At 44.1% G+C, this 17,603-nt stretch overlaps 1 protein-coding gene across 3 annotated transcripts in view; it reads right to left on the minus strand.

Annotated features, from left to right (window-relative positions):
• The window catches only part of LOC123758036 (F-box/LRR-repeat protein 20), a 446,116-nt gene that overhangs the window by 123,330 nt on the left and 305,183 nt on the right, over nt 1-17,603 (minus strand). For all 3 annotated transcript variants that reach the window (XM_045742212.2, XM_045742214.2, XM_045742215.2), the window contains one exon: nt 7,626-7,727. In XM_045742212.2, coding sequence (XP_045598168.1) covers nt 7,626-7,727 — 102 coding nt within the window. The remainder of the gene's footprint in view (nt 1-7,625; nt 7,728-17,603) is intronic.

Consider the following 17,603-nt stretch of genomic DNA (forward strand, 5'->3'; position numbering starts at 1 on the left):
GTAAACTCTGTCAGCAGAACTATTCGCATACTTTGAGTCATTATATAATGGAATGTGAAAAATCGCGGAATTTAAAGATAACAACATCAATAGTGCCCATGAAATGTGTAAGTACTTCATTCATAATGATGTGCTGCCCGAAATCTTAGCGAAGTATCCAAAATTTGCTTACTGTAGGTAATGCATGCACATGACTGTAAAGCTGCCGCCCAGTTGGGTGGGTGTGGAGCACATGACTGTAAAGCTGCTGCCCAGTTGGGTGGGTGTGGAGCACATGACTGTAAAGCTGCCGCCCAGTTGGGTGGGTGTGGAGCACATGACTGTAAAGCTGCCGCCCAGTTGGGTGGGTGTGGAGCACATGACTGTAAAGCTGCCGCCCAGTTGGGTGGGTGTGGAGCAAGACTAGTAACTGTGTGACTCACCATAGATGTAAAGTGCCTTGTATAGTGACTGTTGTGAGCCTCTTGTTGAATCACTTGTGACACAAAAGATTACTGATGTGTGTATTTGTGGTGGTGATTAAATATGTATGTGTATGTATATATGTATACGTATGAATATGTACATGTATGCATAAGTATGTGTACATTAATAATTTTGTAACTAGCGTCAAAAGATTGTTATTTGCTTAGCTAAACGAACTAGAGGGTTCAGTTCCTGAACCGATTATGTGCCTCTGTAATCCTTTACACCACCGCCCACGGGATGTGTATTATGGGGTGCATAATAAAGAAAGAAAATGAATGGACCGAACCCCACAATTCATTTAGCTAAGCAAGTCACAATCTTGATGAGCTAGTTACAAAATTCACTATAAGTCGTCACATCATAAATGGGTTCGAGATGGACCACAAGTAGTGCATTACATAATTTATCAGTATTGTGCAGCCTGTGATCCCCGCCTGGCTGGATACTGATACCTAGGTAATTTTTATGTGTCCGGACACCGGCGATAAGGTGATATTATTTATTTAACTTAAGATATATATATTTTTAAATGTTGTCACATTAACGGCTACATCTTCCTTTCTTCTGACATATAGATTTTTAAGATTAATTAAAATATATGGAAACTAATTATACAATTTATTGGCTGGTGTACAGGTCTTCACACTCTCAGAGCTAGCCATCAAGTAACTATCAAAAGGCATATATCTTCGTTTTCACTTCAGTAATATTTATGACAAAGGATTTTAGATGTAGCCTATATTTCTACCTTTCAGATGACATAAATACTTTCGTTAATTACAATATCTAGATCAAACTAACATTGATTTTCAAAAGGTTGTATATTTTCCATCAATGGAGAGCATCAGCCAAGAAGCGTTCTTTAAAATATGAATATCTTTCCTCACCCAATAAGATCTAATCTCTGAATAAAACGCAAAAAACGACTTGATTGTAACCTATCCACCGCTGCCCATTGGATGGGGGAGAGGGGGTTATGTGTAGGATAAACATATCAATTGTGACACTAGCCCTCCATATATGTCAGTTGCTTAAATTATAAACTGTACTTGTGGTCGGACTCGAGCCCATTGTTGATGTGACAATGTGGATTGACTTTTGTAACTAGCTTATCAAGATTATAACTTGCTTGGCTGGCTATATGAATTGTGGGGCTCAGTCCCTGAGCCCATTATGCGCCTCTGTAACACTCCACTATCGCCCATAGGATGGGTATGGGGTGCATAATAAATGAACTAAAATAAGCTCTGCCTTTTTGATAACATATACAATTATAAGCTTTATTTGTGAATCTCAATTAATTAAACAATATATCACAGAGCCTGTAGGGTTCGGTGAGATGAGCGAAGAGACATGGGAGATTTTACATAAGTACAGTACATGGTAGTTTAAGTAGCGAACGCATGTCAACGAATAACGAGTATATATAACAAAACTATTGTCCTATGAAGTCGATTTAACTTACAAACATATATTTTTTTAATAAAGTTAAATGTTTTCTGGCTAGTTATGTTAAATTTTATTAAAAATACGTATTCTACTTGTTAACATTATAATTTAAATTTGTGATAATTTGTGCAGAGAAGTGCGACAACTGGATATGTCAACAAACACTTTCCAAACAACGATATATCTTGGATAAGTCGCTCCACAACATTGATGCTTGGACCGTCGACTTCCTTTGATGCTACTTATTTACTTATTTCATAATGAAATTATATTAGTTTGGAGTAAATATATGTTTTCTCATGTTCTGCATTCAGCACCCACATTAGAGTAAATATACCATATTACTTCATTACTTAAATAATGCTAGGAGGGTTTGAGTAGCTTTGGGTCTTTAGTGGACAGAATCTCCAATAGATGGGGCGAGAGTCGCTCCCTCTCTCTCGCCCGAGCAAGAGTCGAAACTTAATTTAAAATTGATATATCTTTGTTCTCGAACATGATATATTTCATTTGGTGAAATCATAATAATGTTCATATCTCGGTCTTTCTGGAGGCATATAAGATTTTAGGCTTTATTAACGTATCTTTGTTAATTATACAATATATTTGCAAGTGCGTAGGCGTCTGCACTCCATGCCCGACAAGCTACTGAGCGCTACTATAAAAACATATGTATCTTCACTTGAGCTATAAATATGTCTATTGTAATGTATTTAAAATGAAGCTCTTATTTCTATCTTGCTTAAGACATATAAAACATTTGTGTTTATTAACGAATTTACGTGAAATAAACATTGATCTGAGAGAGAGTTGCTCTGTCGTTCAGTCTGTACGGGGTGGGAGCTCCGTAATTTTTAAAATACATGTATCTTCATTAGAACTTTAAATATGTCTATGGTAAAGTGTTTAAAGTGAAGATTATATGTCTGCCTTTCATGAGACATATAAAACATATATGTTTATTAATGAATTCACTTGAAATAAACATTGTTCTGAGAGAGAGTTGCTCGGTCGATCAATCTGTCCGGGGTTAAAGCTCGGCTATTATAAAAGTAAACGTATCTTCGCTTTAAATTTAAATATGCCCATGGTAAGGTATTTAGAATGAAGCTTATATTTCTATCTTTCTTGTGACATATAAAACTCTTACGTTTATTAAGGAATCTGCGTGAAATAGGCATGGTTCTGAGATGAATGCTGCGGTTTTCGAGCTCGACGCGCGGCAATGGACGCCATACACATCCAGTGAGTGTTATTGGACCCTATACCCATTTTATTTGTGGTTGGAGCCCCATACCCATTCTATGGGTGGTTGGAGCCCCATACCCATCCTGTGGGTTGTAGTGGACGCCATACTCATCCTGTGTGTGGTATTGGACCCCATACCCTTCCTGTGGGTGGATGTGATCCCTATACTCATCCTGTGGGTGGATGTGACCCTCATACCCATCCTGTGGGTGGTATTGGACCCCTTTCCCACCTAACAGGCGGTAGGTGACAATATACCCATCCTAGCTATAGTTGGTATAGTAGACACAATACCGTCCTGTTTGCAGTAGTTTACTCCATAGACATTCAAATGTAACATCGTTTTCTGTTAGCGTTCCTACAAAACATTCTTTAAAGATTTTTAAAGCTCAAACTATGGTATATAATATTGATTGGTGAAGCACTGTTATTCTATGTAATAATTTATAGTGCTTATTATAATTTACTAAGAACAACTAATATTTCTCAAAACAAAACTACGAGCCTTCAATAGGAAGTAGCTGATCTGTAATATTCTAAGAGCATGGACAATAGTAGGTAAATTTCACAACCCATGTGGGACCTGAAAACTACAATTTTCCTTATAATTGAACCAATCACGAATATTCTGCTATCTATGTTGACGGACGGGTACTGTGACACGTAAATTGGTACGTGAGGAAGAGTTTGGGCCTTGGTAAAAAAAGTAACTGGGAATATATCACATATTTACTAATTCATATTCAACATATTGACTTTAAGCATTAGGTCATATATGTGCTGTCTTGTGAGAGAACGGCTTGCACCACCACTCTCTCTCTCATCACCACTGCCTCCCTCACCACCACCAGTGCCTCCCTCACCACCACCACTGCCTCCTTCACCACCACTGCCTCCCTCACCACCACTGCCTCCCTCACCACCACCACCTCCCTCACCACCACTGCCTCCCTCACCACCACTGCCTCCATCACCACCACCACTGCCTCCCTCACCACCACTACCTCCCTCACCACCACTGCCTCCATCACCACCACCACTGCCTCCCTCACCACCACCACCACTGCCTCCCTCACCATCACCACTGCCTCCCTCACCACCACCACTGCCTCCCTCACCACTACCACCACTGCCTCCCTCACCACCACCACCACTGCCTCCCTCACCACCACCACCACTGCCTCCCTTACCACCACCACCACTGCCTCCCTTACCACCACCACCACTGCCTCCCTTACCACCACCACCACTGCCTCCCTTACCACCACCACCACTGCCTCCCTCACCACCACCACTGCCTCCCTCACCACCACCACTGCCTCCCTTACCACCACCACCACTGCTTCCCTCACCACCACCACTGCCTCCCTCACCACCACCACCACTGCCTCCCTCACCACCACCACCACTGCCTCCCTTACCACCACCACCACTGCCTCCCTCACCACCACCACTGCCTCCCTCACCACCACCACCATCACTCCCTTACCACCACCACCACTGCCTCCCTCACCACCACTGCCTCCCTAACCACCACCACTGCCTCCCTCACCACCACCACTGCCTCCCTCACCACCACCACTGCCTCCCTCACCACCACCACCATCACTCCCTTACCACCACCACTCCCTCCTTCACCACCACCACTGCCTCCCTCACCACCACCACTGCCTCCCTCACCACCACCACCATCACTCCCTCACCACCACCACTCACTCCCTCACCACCACCACTGCCTCCCTCACCACCACCACTGCCTCCCTCACCACCACCACCATCACTCCCTCACCACCACCACTGCCTCCCTCACCACCACCACTGCCTCCCTCACCACCACCACCATCACTCCCTCACCACCACCACTCCCTCCCTCACCACCACCACTGCCTCCCTCACCACCTCCACTGCCTCCCTCACCACCACCACCATCACTCCCTCACCACCACCACTCCCTCCCTCACCACCGGGAAAGCAAAATATAATTCTGTACAACTGTTTACACTTTGGTGAATCATAGTTGATGACAGTGGCTGTCATCAACTATGACAGCTCGGTCTCGGTGATCGCTTGGACGAACATTCCTCGCTTAATCGAACATTTGTATGTTCCACTGAACATTTGGTACCGAATTCAATTTGTTCGGCTCTTCAGGGAATTCAATAGAGCAGGGTTCGTTAGACTGACGAAGCACTGTACTAATACCTGTGTACCTTATACCTGATACCTGTGTATATAGTGTAAAAACAGCAAAACTATATGTTTATTGTTTTATGAAAATAATACAGTAATTGAATCACTAATATGCACACCATAATTTTGAGAACAGCGATGGTTCACACATTTTATTATATAAATATATCACAATACACACTATTGAATAATATTACTGCAAAAAAACAAAGAAAAAATCAATCACACATTGAAATAATTAGGTAATAATATCTTTGTGGCAACTCCCGCCTGACAGCTGGGGCAGAGCACACCTTGCCTGGCACCTCCTCTGTCAACGCCTCTTTTTTGTCAGACTTCCCCTGCCCTATTGCAGCCAAAATATGCTACAAAATTTTTTTTTAATTTCCTGTGATCAGGGAACACAAATGAACACTTTTATAATACTAAAGATTTTTTTTTTTTTTTTTTTTTGCGCCTGTGGGTGTTGAAGGCCAAAAGGCCCTTAGCGCCCTAAGGGTTAAGGTCCTCATTTTTACCGTATCTGAGTACCTGGAATTTATCACTGTTAGACACCAGGTTACTTTCAGCTGTCCAGTTGAAAATTTTATTAAAATCTGCTTGTTGTTTTTCAATGTCTTCAGCAGAGGTAATTTTCATGCTGATTTTTTTTTTCTGCAAAGGATGACACGAAGCTGTGACTTGTATTTTTGTCTATATCATATAAGAATAAGGAAAATCAGTGGTGTAAGGACTGTACCTGAGGTACAGAACTTTTAACTTCACCTGGACTCGATTTTATTTGGTTGACTGTTACTGTGTTCTGTTTGACAAAAAATTAAATATCCACTGTCTTACTTTACCCATTATTCCTATTGACCTCATTTTGTGTGTTATCACTCCATGGTCACATTTATCGAATGCCTTTATGAAGTCCGTGTAACACCACATTTGCATTTTGTTTTTCTTCTAATGCCTCTGTGATTTTGTTGTAATGGTCAAGTAGCTGCGAGAGGCATGATCTTCCCGCTCTAAATCCATGTTGGCATAGGTTGTGAAGGTCATTGGTCTCCATGAAACTGATGACCTGACTTCTGATCACACTTACAAATACTTTCATTATGTGGGACGTTAGTGCAACTGGTCTATAATTTTTAGCCAATGCTTTGCTCCCTCCCTTGTGTAGAGGAGCTATGTCTACTGATTTAAGTGCATCTGGTATCTACCATGTGTCCAAGCTCTTCTTCTACACTATACTGAGTGCCTGTGCTACTGGCACTTTGCATTTCTTTATAAATATTGAATTCTATGAGTCTGGACCCAGGGCTGAGTGCATGGGCATGTTGTCAATTTCTCTTTCAAAATCTCCCATGCTCGTACTGATATCAGTTATATTTTCAGGGGCTGGATATCACGCATAAAGAAGTTATCCGGATCTTCCACTTTCATGCTGTTTATTGGGGGTGCTAAACATGTCCTCATACGGCTTTTTTAGGATTTCACTAATTTCTTTGTCATCCTGAGTATGAACCTTCACTTGTACAAATAGGTCCAATACTGGCAGTGGTTTTTGCTATTGATTTTGCACATGAAGAAATATTTTGGGTTTTTCTTGTATTGCTTTCTGTTTTAGTTGCATTTCTTCAGTCTGATCTGAATGCTTCAGTCTCTGCTCAATTTCTTCAATCTCCCTGTTTAAATTATTCCTTCTTTGTAGGGAGAGTAATGTCTGCTTAAGCATTTCAGTTATTTTTTCCTTCTTTTGTAGTGTCGTCTGAGTTCTCTTTCTACATTGGACCTCTTTTTGGCATTCCTCAAAGGAACATGTTTCATACAGACTTTATATGCTACGAAATCAATTGTTCTATTCCTTATGTGGGATTTTTATTACTTAGAATAATTTCCCATTGAATGCTTGTAAGTTTCATGTTTGTTTTTCCCAGTCTATCCTTTCATTACTAAAATCATATTTACTGATCAACCCCTCTCGCTTGATCGCTGTTTTAGGTCTATTATGAGTATTGATGTTAGTTTGCACTTCAATGAGCTTGTGATCTGAGCATGAGGTATCTGTTTTTTAAGAAAACTGCATTAGAGACTTTTAAAGATAAATGTTGCTTTTACCTACCACCACAAGCTGTTAACTCACAACTACAATGAAAATTACTTCCATAAAGAGTTCACTAGTATAATGAATACTACATTATAGTTTCACTTACCACTACAAGCTGCAAGCGTTAATCATCTAAAATATTTCCTATATACTACCTACAATATTTATGATAACTTACAAGTTTTTCTAATCGGGGACATCCAGAGGCCAGATGGTTTAACGTAGCGTCGGTGATCAATACACAATCTTCAAGATCTATCTTTTCCAACATGTGACAAGTCTGTGGAGAAGAAAACAGTACAATATTAATTATGAATGTTATCAATATTTATTAATTAGGAGTATCTCCTATTACACAGATGCCTTTCTTACCACAGTAAGAATGACAGAGGGGTTGAATACAGAAATGTGAGGAACTTGAGGAACAGATACGATCATCAAGCTAACAGGAAGGGCAGAGACTGACAAACTCTGCCAGGAAATCAAGTCAATGGTTGAAATCCATGTCAGATGCAACAATAACCTCTGGAAATTTTTTGTCTACAATCTGAACAAAAGATATACCCACAGTGGACAAAACTACACTAGAAAATATCAGCAACCAACACCTAAAGCAGAACACGAGCGTAGCTCTCATCCTGTAACTACACTTAGGTAATTACAGAGATATGACCACTCTGGTGCTTTAACCTCAAACCCTGAAAAGATCGGCAAACATCCAACCATATGTGGAAAATTCCACCCATTATATCAATATTATAATCTAAGAAATGTATTATTTTTATATCATATCACAATCATTATTTTTATATTATTCATCATATCAACATCCTACATCTATTGATCTATTAAATCTTACAATCTAGGCCCAACATGGTCACCTCCGCCATATGGGGGCATCTAGGCCCTACATGGTCACCTCCGCCATATGGGGGCATCTAGGCCCTACATGGTCACCTCCGCCATATGGGGGCATCTAGGCCCTACATGGTCACCTCCGCCATATGGGGGCATCTAGGCCCCTATTATGGTCACCTCTGCCAAGAGTGGGCATCTAGGCCTTACATGGTCACCTCCGCCATATGGGGGCATCTAGGCCCCTATTATGGTCACCTCTGCCAAAAGTGGGCATCTAGGCCCTACATGGTCACCTCCGCCATATGGGGGCATCTAGGCCTTACATGGTCACCTCCACCATAAGGGGGCATCTAGGCCCTACATGGTCACCTCTGCCATAAGGGGGGCATCTAGGCCCCTACATGGTCACCTCCACCATAAGGGGGCATTTAGGCCCTACATGGTCACCTCCGCCATATGGGGGCATCTAGGCCTTACATGATCACCTCCGCCATAAGGGGGCATCTAGGCCCTACATGGTCACCTCTGCCATAAGGGAGCATCTAGGCCCTACATGGTCACCTCCGCCATATGGGGGCATCTAGGCCCAACATGGTCACCTCCACCATAAGGGGGGGCATCTAGTCCCTACATGGTCACGTCCGCCATAAGGGGGGGGGGCATCTAGGCCCTACATGGTCACGTCCGCCATAAGGGGGGGCATCTAGGCCCAACATGGTCACGTCCGCCATAAGGGGGGGCATCTAGGCCCAACATGGTCACGTCCGCCATAAGGGGGGGCATCTAGGCCCAACATGGTCACGTCCGCCATAAGGGGGGGCATCTAGGCCCAACATGGTCACGTCCGCCATAAGGGGGGGGCATCTAGGGCCCTACATGGTCACGTCCGCCATAAGGGGGGGCATCTAGGCCCTACATGGTCACGTCCGCCATAAGGGGAGGCATCTAGGCCCAACATGGTCACGTCCGCCATAAGGGGGGGCATCTAGGCCCTACATGGTCACGTCCGCCATAAGGGTGGGCATCTAGGCCCTACATGGTCACGTCCGCCATAAGGGGGGGCATCTAGGCCCTACATGGTCACGTCCGCCATAAGGGGGGGCATCTAGGCCCAACATGGTCACGTCCGCCATAAGGGGGGGGGGGGGCATCTAGGGCCCTACATGGTCACGTCCGCCATAAGGGGGCATATTACACTTTTTAAATGTTGTTTAATGTCTACCAAACGTTTTTACTAGTTGTATACAAGAAGGGCTGCAACTGTTCTATGTTTCAGTATTGCACCCTAAATAGAAAGGGAATTATTTTTGTTTTTGTTTTTCCAACGAATTTAAATTTTAAATTTTGCCCCAAGGGGCGAGTTTATTGGGCAGCGCCACTCATCTTGTGAGTGGACATACCGCCATAGCAGCATGTACAACACTCCCCAATAGGAAGAAAACCCGCTGGGTTGTTCATCCTGTCACTTGTACCCAGACACAGCTGGGACTTGCTTAACTGTCTCAGTGAACAGCTCCTCAAACAAGAGGATTAACATCTATCAACCCTTAAAAGCTTACGTTATCTTGCGGGTGCAAAATGGGGGAATCTTTTAAGAACAGTATCAATATTTGACAAATAGTGTTTTCCTAACTCAAACAATGTGGGGTTTATTGTTTTATACATAGTTCTGATTTCTCTCAGGTGTTCACATTCACGTAGATAGTGGTCAAGGCGGTGTCCATCACTCTCACCACAGATTCTACAACTACGCTGATCAACTGTTGTTTCCATTCCATATCTTCATGGATATTTGTATCCAAGACGGATTCTCGCTATTACTGATTCTCTCCCTCGTCCTCCTCCTCTTCGGCCATAATGATTGGGATTGCCAGCTGAAACCATGTTGTACCATTGTACAAATTCACTGGTTTGTGCTTCTATCCTCCTTTCCTCAGTTACCTTGTCACGGTGATGTTGCCTGACAATACCTCTAATTTGAATTAGAGTCTTGGGTATGAAGTATTCAATATGGTCTCCTTCAGCGCCTTCAGCAGCCAGCACATCTGCTCGTTCATTCCCACATATTCCAACATGGGAGGGGATCTACAGAAATTTGATGACTCTTTCCTGATTGGTAAGTACTCTCACAGCTCTCTTAATTTCAGCGATTATTGCAAGATTTTCTGCCTGATTTTTACTTAGGCTTTGCAGTGCTGCTTTTGAATCGGTGCAAATCACTGCACCATTAGTGTTCCGTTCAAGAAACCTTAACGCCATAACAATCGCAGTTAGCTCTGCTTGTGTTGAAGAGGCATAGTTCTCAATACGCGCTTTTTCTTCATTTCTGCGTTGGAAAGTATTATCCTTGATTACCGTGTATGCTGCACCAGCCCTTCCATTGACAGGATTAGATAACTCATCTGTGTAGATTTGATCTAGTTCATCTCCGGTTTCTTTATAAATTTCCTCGAGATACTTGTGCCTCATTTCTTGTGGTAACATGCGGGATTTTTTCATTGCCATTTCATTGATGATAATCTTGCATGAGTCATCCTCCCAGGGAGGTAACCTCTCTACAGGCAGGAGCTCACAGGCTTGCTCAAGCAGGTGAAGCTCTTCCAGGTAGCAGACTGATCTGTGATGCCATTTTTTGCTTCGCCTGTTTTCCCCTGAAAGTAGCACAGAGCTCAGTTTTTTCTTAGAAATATCATTGTAATGGGGATCTCTGGCAGTGAGGTGCAACCGGACACAAAACACGATGCACTCCCGGCCTAACCAACCAAGCATCAACAACCCAGGGACCCCCTCCGGAAAGCAACCATCTGATTCTTCACCAGAAAAGAAGGAGAAGGCTGCAGACGAACAAACCGATCGCCAGGACCAAAAGAGCAGAAACACCTGCGCCGGAGGAGAGCATGAAGCTCACCAACCTGACCCCCAGAGGCCATTGCCAACAGAAAAAGAGCCTTAGAGAAACAATCCTGAACTGAAGGGGCCACAACAAACTGAGGAGAAGAAAGATAAGAGAGCACTCTGTCTAACGACCAGGACGGCTCAGGCGGCACATGAGCAGGCCGGAGGTGAAACAACGCCCGAGACAGCTTGCGAAACGGCACAGACGTAACATCAATACCGAAAGCAAGCTGAAGCGGCTCCGCCAGCACCGCACAATAAGAAACGACAGTGTTAGGCATACGGAGTCGGTCCTGGAACAACCAAGAGAGAAAGGACAACACCACCCTAACCGAAAGCGAAGTACAACGACGAAGACGTAAGAAGAACCGGTAGGACTGCCAGGAAACTTCATACTGCCGCCGAGATGAAGCTAGCAGGTGGGACACCAACAAGGAAGCCACCTGATCACCATATAGATGATGATAAACTCAAGTAAAAAATACCATACGCGAAGACTCGAGGATAAGATCAAACCAGCCACGTGACGCACCGGTCCGATCTGCTGGAAGAAGCGGAGCCGTGGGAAAACCTCCGAGTTCGGACACCGAGCATGCAGTGCCTGAAACCACGGCTGGGCCGGCCACCATGGGGGCCAAGAAGACAACTCTCCCCTGGTAAGTCTCCAAGGAAGTCAGGACACGGAGCAACAACAGAACTGGGGGGAAAGAGGTAAAGGAACCCCCACCTCGACCAGTCCTGCTGGAATTTATCGACCCCGACGGCCTCGCAGTCGGGGAAGGGCGCCACATACTGGGGAAGGCACCGCTACAGCTGAACCCCAGGGACGTGTACGCTTACGGGCACCTAGCAGGGGGCACCCACCAAGTATCAAGATGAGGTCAAACACCAGTGGCAAGTAGGGCAGAACCCTCTACCAAGGCAAAAACAAAAACAAAAACCAAACCCCTGCAAGATGACAACATACCCCAAGGAACAGAACCGGCCACTGTGATTGGTGACAACAAGCTGCACAGCACCCTGCACCCCTTACCAGTGCAAAACTGCCTCCTACCCTAAGGTAAACTAGGGAGACATGACACCCAAGTACCCAAAGGGCAGCTAAAAAAACTGAGCAGTTAAATAGACCCACAGAGGCAGATCCTACAGAACCTGTGGAAGGTAACCCCAAGCACCAAGGGCAGTACTTACAGGGCACCTAGGAAAGGGAACCCTAGGCGCATGCAGCCCAAGTACTTAATTGTAACTCCAGGCTCTCACACCCCTGGAGAACAGCCGCCACACACAAGGCACAGTGCCGTAAATGTCTGGAGCCAGAGCATACATCTGCTGCCTATAGCATCAGCCTTAACCCTTAAACTGCGCAACACATTACAACATGGGATTACAAATAAAACAAGTAAACTTGGAGAATGGGCACTAGAAGAAAACCCAGACATTATAACACTCACAGAAACAAAGCTAACGAAAATCATAACAAATGCAGTGTTTCCGCAGGGCTACTATGTAGTGAGGAAAGAGAGAGAAGGGAGAGGAGGAGGTGGTGTACCTTTGCTACTAAGAGAAGGTTGGAGTTTCAAAGAGATGGTAATTCAGAACTGTGAAGGTTTCAGTGACTACATATCAGGCACCATAGCAACTGGAGGACAGAAAATTATAATAGTAGTCATATATAACCCCCAACTGAATGACAGAAGACCCAGACAGGAATACGATAGAAACAACTTGGCCACCATCAATATAATAGAGAGAGCAACTTCTGTGGCTAGCAGGAATGGATCCAGACTTCTAATTATGGGAGACTTCAACCATGGGAAGATAGATTTGGGGAATAGAGACCCACATGGAGGCCCAGACACATGGAGAGCTAAGCTGCTGGATGTGGCAACAAGAAACTTTCTAAGTCAACACGTCAAGGGACCGACAAGAATGAGAGGAGGGGATGAACCAGCCTTGCTTGATCTGATATTTACCCTAAATGAGTCGGATATAAGGGAAGTTAAGTTGGAAGCCCCATTGGGAATGAGTGATCATAGTGTATTGAGCTTTGAGTACCTGGTTGAGCTAGGAATTATCACCCCCAAAAAAGAACTGGGAACCAAAGGGCTGGCGTACCGAAAGGGAAACTACGAGGAGATGAATAAATTCCTATGGGATATACATTGGGACACAGAACTCGGAACCAAGTCCGTACAAGACATGATGGACTATGTCACCCAAAAATGTCAGGAGGCTGTAAGCAGGTTTGTCCCAGCCCGACAGGAAAAAACAGAGAAGCAAAGGAAGAATCCGTGGTTTAATAGGGAATGTATGAAAGCAAAGGAGCTGAACAAAAGTGCATGGAGGAACTTCCGTTATAACAGAACACCAGAAAGTAGAGAGAGATACCAGAGAACCAGGAACGAGTATGTCAGTGGGAGAAGAGCAGCTGAGAAAAGGTATGAAAATGATATAGCTAATGAAGCCAAGACCGAACCAAAGCTACTACACAGTCACATCAGGAGGAAGACAACAGTGAAGGAACAGGTGATGAAACTTAGGGTGGGCGAGGACAGGTACACAGAGAATGAAAAAGAGGTGTGTGAAGAACTCAACAAAAGGTTCCAGGAGGTCTTTACAATAGAACAGGGAGATGTCACGGCACTAGAAGAGGTGGCAGCAAACCAGGTGACCTTGGATAGGTTTGAAATTTCAAGAGATGAGGTCAAGAAGCACCTATTGGAGCTGGATGTGAGAAAAGCTGTTGGGCCGGACGGAATCTCGCCATGGGTATTGAAAGAGTGTGCAGGAGCACTTTGCTTACCACTCTCCACTGTGTATAGTAGGTCACTGAAAATGGGGGACCTACCAGAAATATGGAAGACTGCTAATGTAGTACCAATATACAAAAAGGGTGACAGACAAGAGGCACTGAACCAGTGTCCTTAACTTGTATACCATGCAAGGTGATGGAGAAGATTGTAAGAAAAAACCTAGTAACACATCTGGAGAGAAGAGACTTCGTGACAACCCATCAACATGGGTTCAGGGAGGGTAAGTCTTGCCTTACAGGCTTGATAGAATTCTACGATCAGGTGACAAAGATTAAGCAAGAAAGAGAAGGGTGGGCGGACTGCATTTTTTTGGACTGTCGGAAAGCCTTTGACACAGTACCCCATAAAAGGTTGATGCATAAGCTGGAGAAACAGGCAGGAGTAACTGGTAGGGCGCTCCAGTGGATAAGGGAGTACCTAAGCAATAGGAAGCAGAGAATTACAGTGAGGGGTGAGACCTCAGACTGGCGTGAAGTCACCAGTGGAGTCCCACAGGGCTCTGTACTTGGACCTATCCTGTTTCTGATATACGTAAATAATCTCCCAGAGGGTATAGACTCATTCCTCTCAATGTTTGCTGACGACGCCAAAATTATGAGAAGGATTAAGACAGAGGAGGACAGCATGAGGCTTCAAGAAGACCTGGACAAGCTGCAGGAATAGTCAAACAAATGGCTGTTACAGTTTAACCCAAGCAAATGTAATGTAATGAAGATAGGGGTAGGAAGCAGGAGACCAGATACAAGGTACCATTTGGGAGATGAAATACATCAAGAGTCAGAGAGAGAGAAAGACCTGGGGGTTGATATCACACCAGACCTGTCCCCTGAAGCTCATATCAAGAGGATAACATCAGCAGCATATGCCAGGTTGGCTAACATAGGAACGGCCTTTAGAAACTTGTGTAAGGAATCTTTCAGAACATTATATACCACATATGTCAGACCAATCCTGGAGTATGCGGCTCCAGCATGGAGTCCATATCTAGTCAAGCATAAGACTAAACTGGAAAAGGTTCAAAGGTTTGCCACCAGACTAATATCCGAGCTGAGAGGTATGAGCTACGAGAAGAGACTACGGGAATTAAACTTCACTTCGTTGGAAGACAGAAGAGTTAGGGGGGACATGACCACCACATTCAAGATTCTCAAGGGAATCGACAGGGTTGATAAAGACAGGCTGTTTAACCCTTAACATGCTCGGGGTCTAATATCCTGCTATCCACACAGGCGCATGTCATTTTGAAAAAAAAAAAATTTTTTTTTTTTTTGCTAATCTGTTAAGTTCTGTTCACTGATCACGGGAAAAATAAAAAAAAAATTCTATTGTACTTACTTTTGTTGCAATAGAGCCGAGAAGCTCTGCGATGACGTCACAATCTGCATGTTCGCTCATGCAGTACACGCCCGGGAGTTGTTGCGCGCGGTCCTCAAACAGCCAGAGTTGCCACAAATATATTTTCGCGCTATTTATTTACAATGTCTAAGCGCATTTTATCTAATTTTTTTTCACTAATTGTGTTTCAAATACTGTTTGAACATATTTTGTATCAATAATTGTTGCATATTTGAGTATACACAGGCACACACAAATGTTTTCAATTACGGCAATATAATATGTCATTACAGTCTATTATATTATATGTTCTGCTTATATGTTTACATATTTACACACTCGCACACGCTATACACACTTTGAAGCACACTTAGAAGATTTCTAGACTGTGGTAGTCATTGAAGCAGTCGACAGCACATAATGGGATACCACACGTTTCACACCATGTTTGCACAAGCTTCCGTTTCTTGTCTCTACGTGTCGTTGTTTTACACACCAAGCAATCACGTTGGGCTATTGCACGCTTCACACCAGGTGGCAAATACTTAAGTTTGTGTGCTAGGAAGCCTTCAGTGTGAGCGAGGCGTGGAGTACCAGCATGCTGCAACAGTGGGTTTATGATGGGCTGCTGAATACCTGGGACATCTTTTGCAAACTTTCCTAATAACTGTATTGCAGCATCAAATACAAAGTCACGGAAAGTGGGCTTACGTCCAGTTCTCACAAGGTACATGTTGAAACAGTTCAGCATGCTCATGTCCACAAGATGGAAGAACACTTTTTTCGTCCACCTACATGTCTTCCGCACACACTCTGCAGTGCCAATCATCATGTCTGATTTATCAATCAACCGCATGTTGATATTATAGTCTAAAACACAGTCTGGCTTATATAGTGGTGCGTTTGTTTTATGGCTCACTTTCCCACTGTTCACCATTGTTCCATCATGAATTGTTGTCAACAAGTTCACCTCTCTTTTGTCTTTCCACCGAACTGACAGAATGTTATCACTTTTCCTTCTCTGACACTCACCAACTGCAATGTCGTTGTCAAACACAGGCATTTCCCTTCGTTGTGGCTTTACTGTACCAACCAATCCGGTTCTATTTTCTAGCAAGAACCGAGCTAGCAAGGGACTTGTATAGTAATTATCTGTGTATAAAATGTGTCCCTTGTTCATCCACGGAGCCATGATGGTCTTCACTACACTCCCCGAGAATCCATGTTCGTCGTTACCGGGAATGTCTACATCACTAGCCGAGTACAGAATCATGTGTAACACGTATCCTGTCTCACAATCACAAAGAACAAAAAATTTCAGGCCAAATCGGTTTCGTTTTGAGGGAATGTACTGTTTGAATGGAACATGTCCCTTGAAAAGTATGAGAGATTCATCAACCACCAGCTTCTGTGCTGGTACGTAAAAATCTCTGAATTTTCCAATAACATCGTTCATGTAGTGCCTCACTCGCCACAGTCTATCATCAGGTGTTCGGTCCTGAACACTTCCAAAATGTAGACACCTGAGGAGTATCTGAAACCTGTCTCGTGACATATATTTCCCGAATAAAGGTGTTGGTATTGTCTTGTCCTTGCTCCAATAGTCATTTATTGCATGTTTGTGACAGTGCTTCATCAACAAACAGAGTGCCAAAAACACATACATTTCCGCCACTGTGGTATTTTTCCAACGCTGCAGTCGTGAAAATTCTGTGATTTCCCTCTCAATCAGGTAAGCAGCATGCAGGTTCGTTTGGTGTACAATGTATTCCATGAGTGGTTCATCATAGAATGCTGTAAAATATTCCATCTCAGCCATGTCCTCACCTTGATTAGGGAAAAGGTTTGTAATCCCTACATCTTTATCGTCAAAGTGAGGAATATTAGGAATAAAATCGTCACCATCACTCCACTCAAGTACACCAGGCGTCCTGCGAGATGCAGAGGAAAGACGGCGAGGAAGCGATGCATACCGGCGACCAGGAGCTGAATACCGTCTGCGAGAAGCACGGCGGCTACGTGCACGTGAGGTGGGTGCACGTGAGGTGGGTGCACGTGAGGTGGATGCACGTGAGGTGGATGCACTTGAGGTGGATGCACGTGAGGTGGATGCACATGAGGTGGATGCACGTGAGGTGGATGCACGTGAGGTGGATGCACGTGAACACGAGGGTCTTGGTCCCTCATGTGGTGCCATGCGGTGGCGCTTGGCTGGGCGAGATGCTGCTGACGCGACAATTTCTCGCCCAGTTACA

This window comes from Procambarus clarkii, chromosome 40 (assembly GCF_040958095.1).
Source record: "Procambarus clarkii isolate CNS0578487 chromosome 40, FALCON_Pclarkii_2.0, whole genome shotgun sequence".
NCBI lineage: Eukaryota > Metazoa > Arthropoda > Malacostraca > Decapoda > Cambaridae > Procambarus > Procambarus clarkii.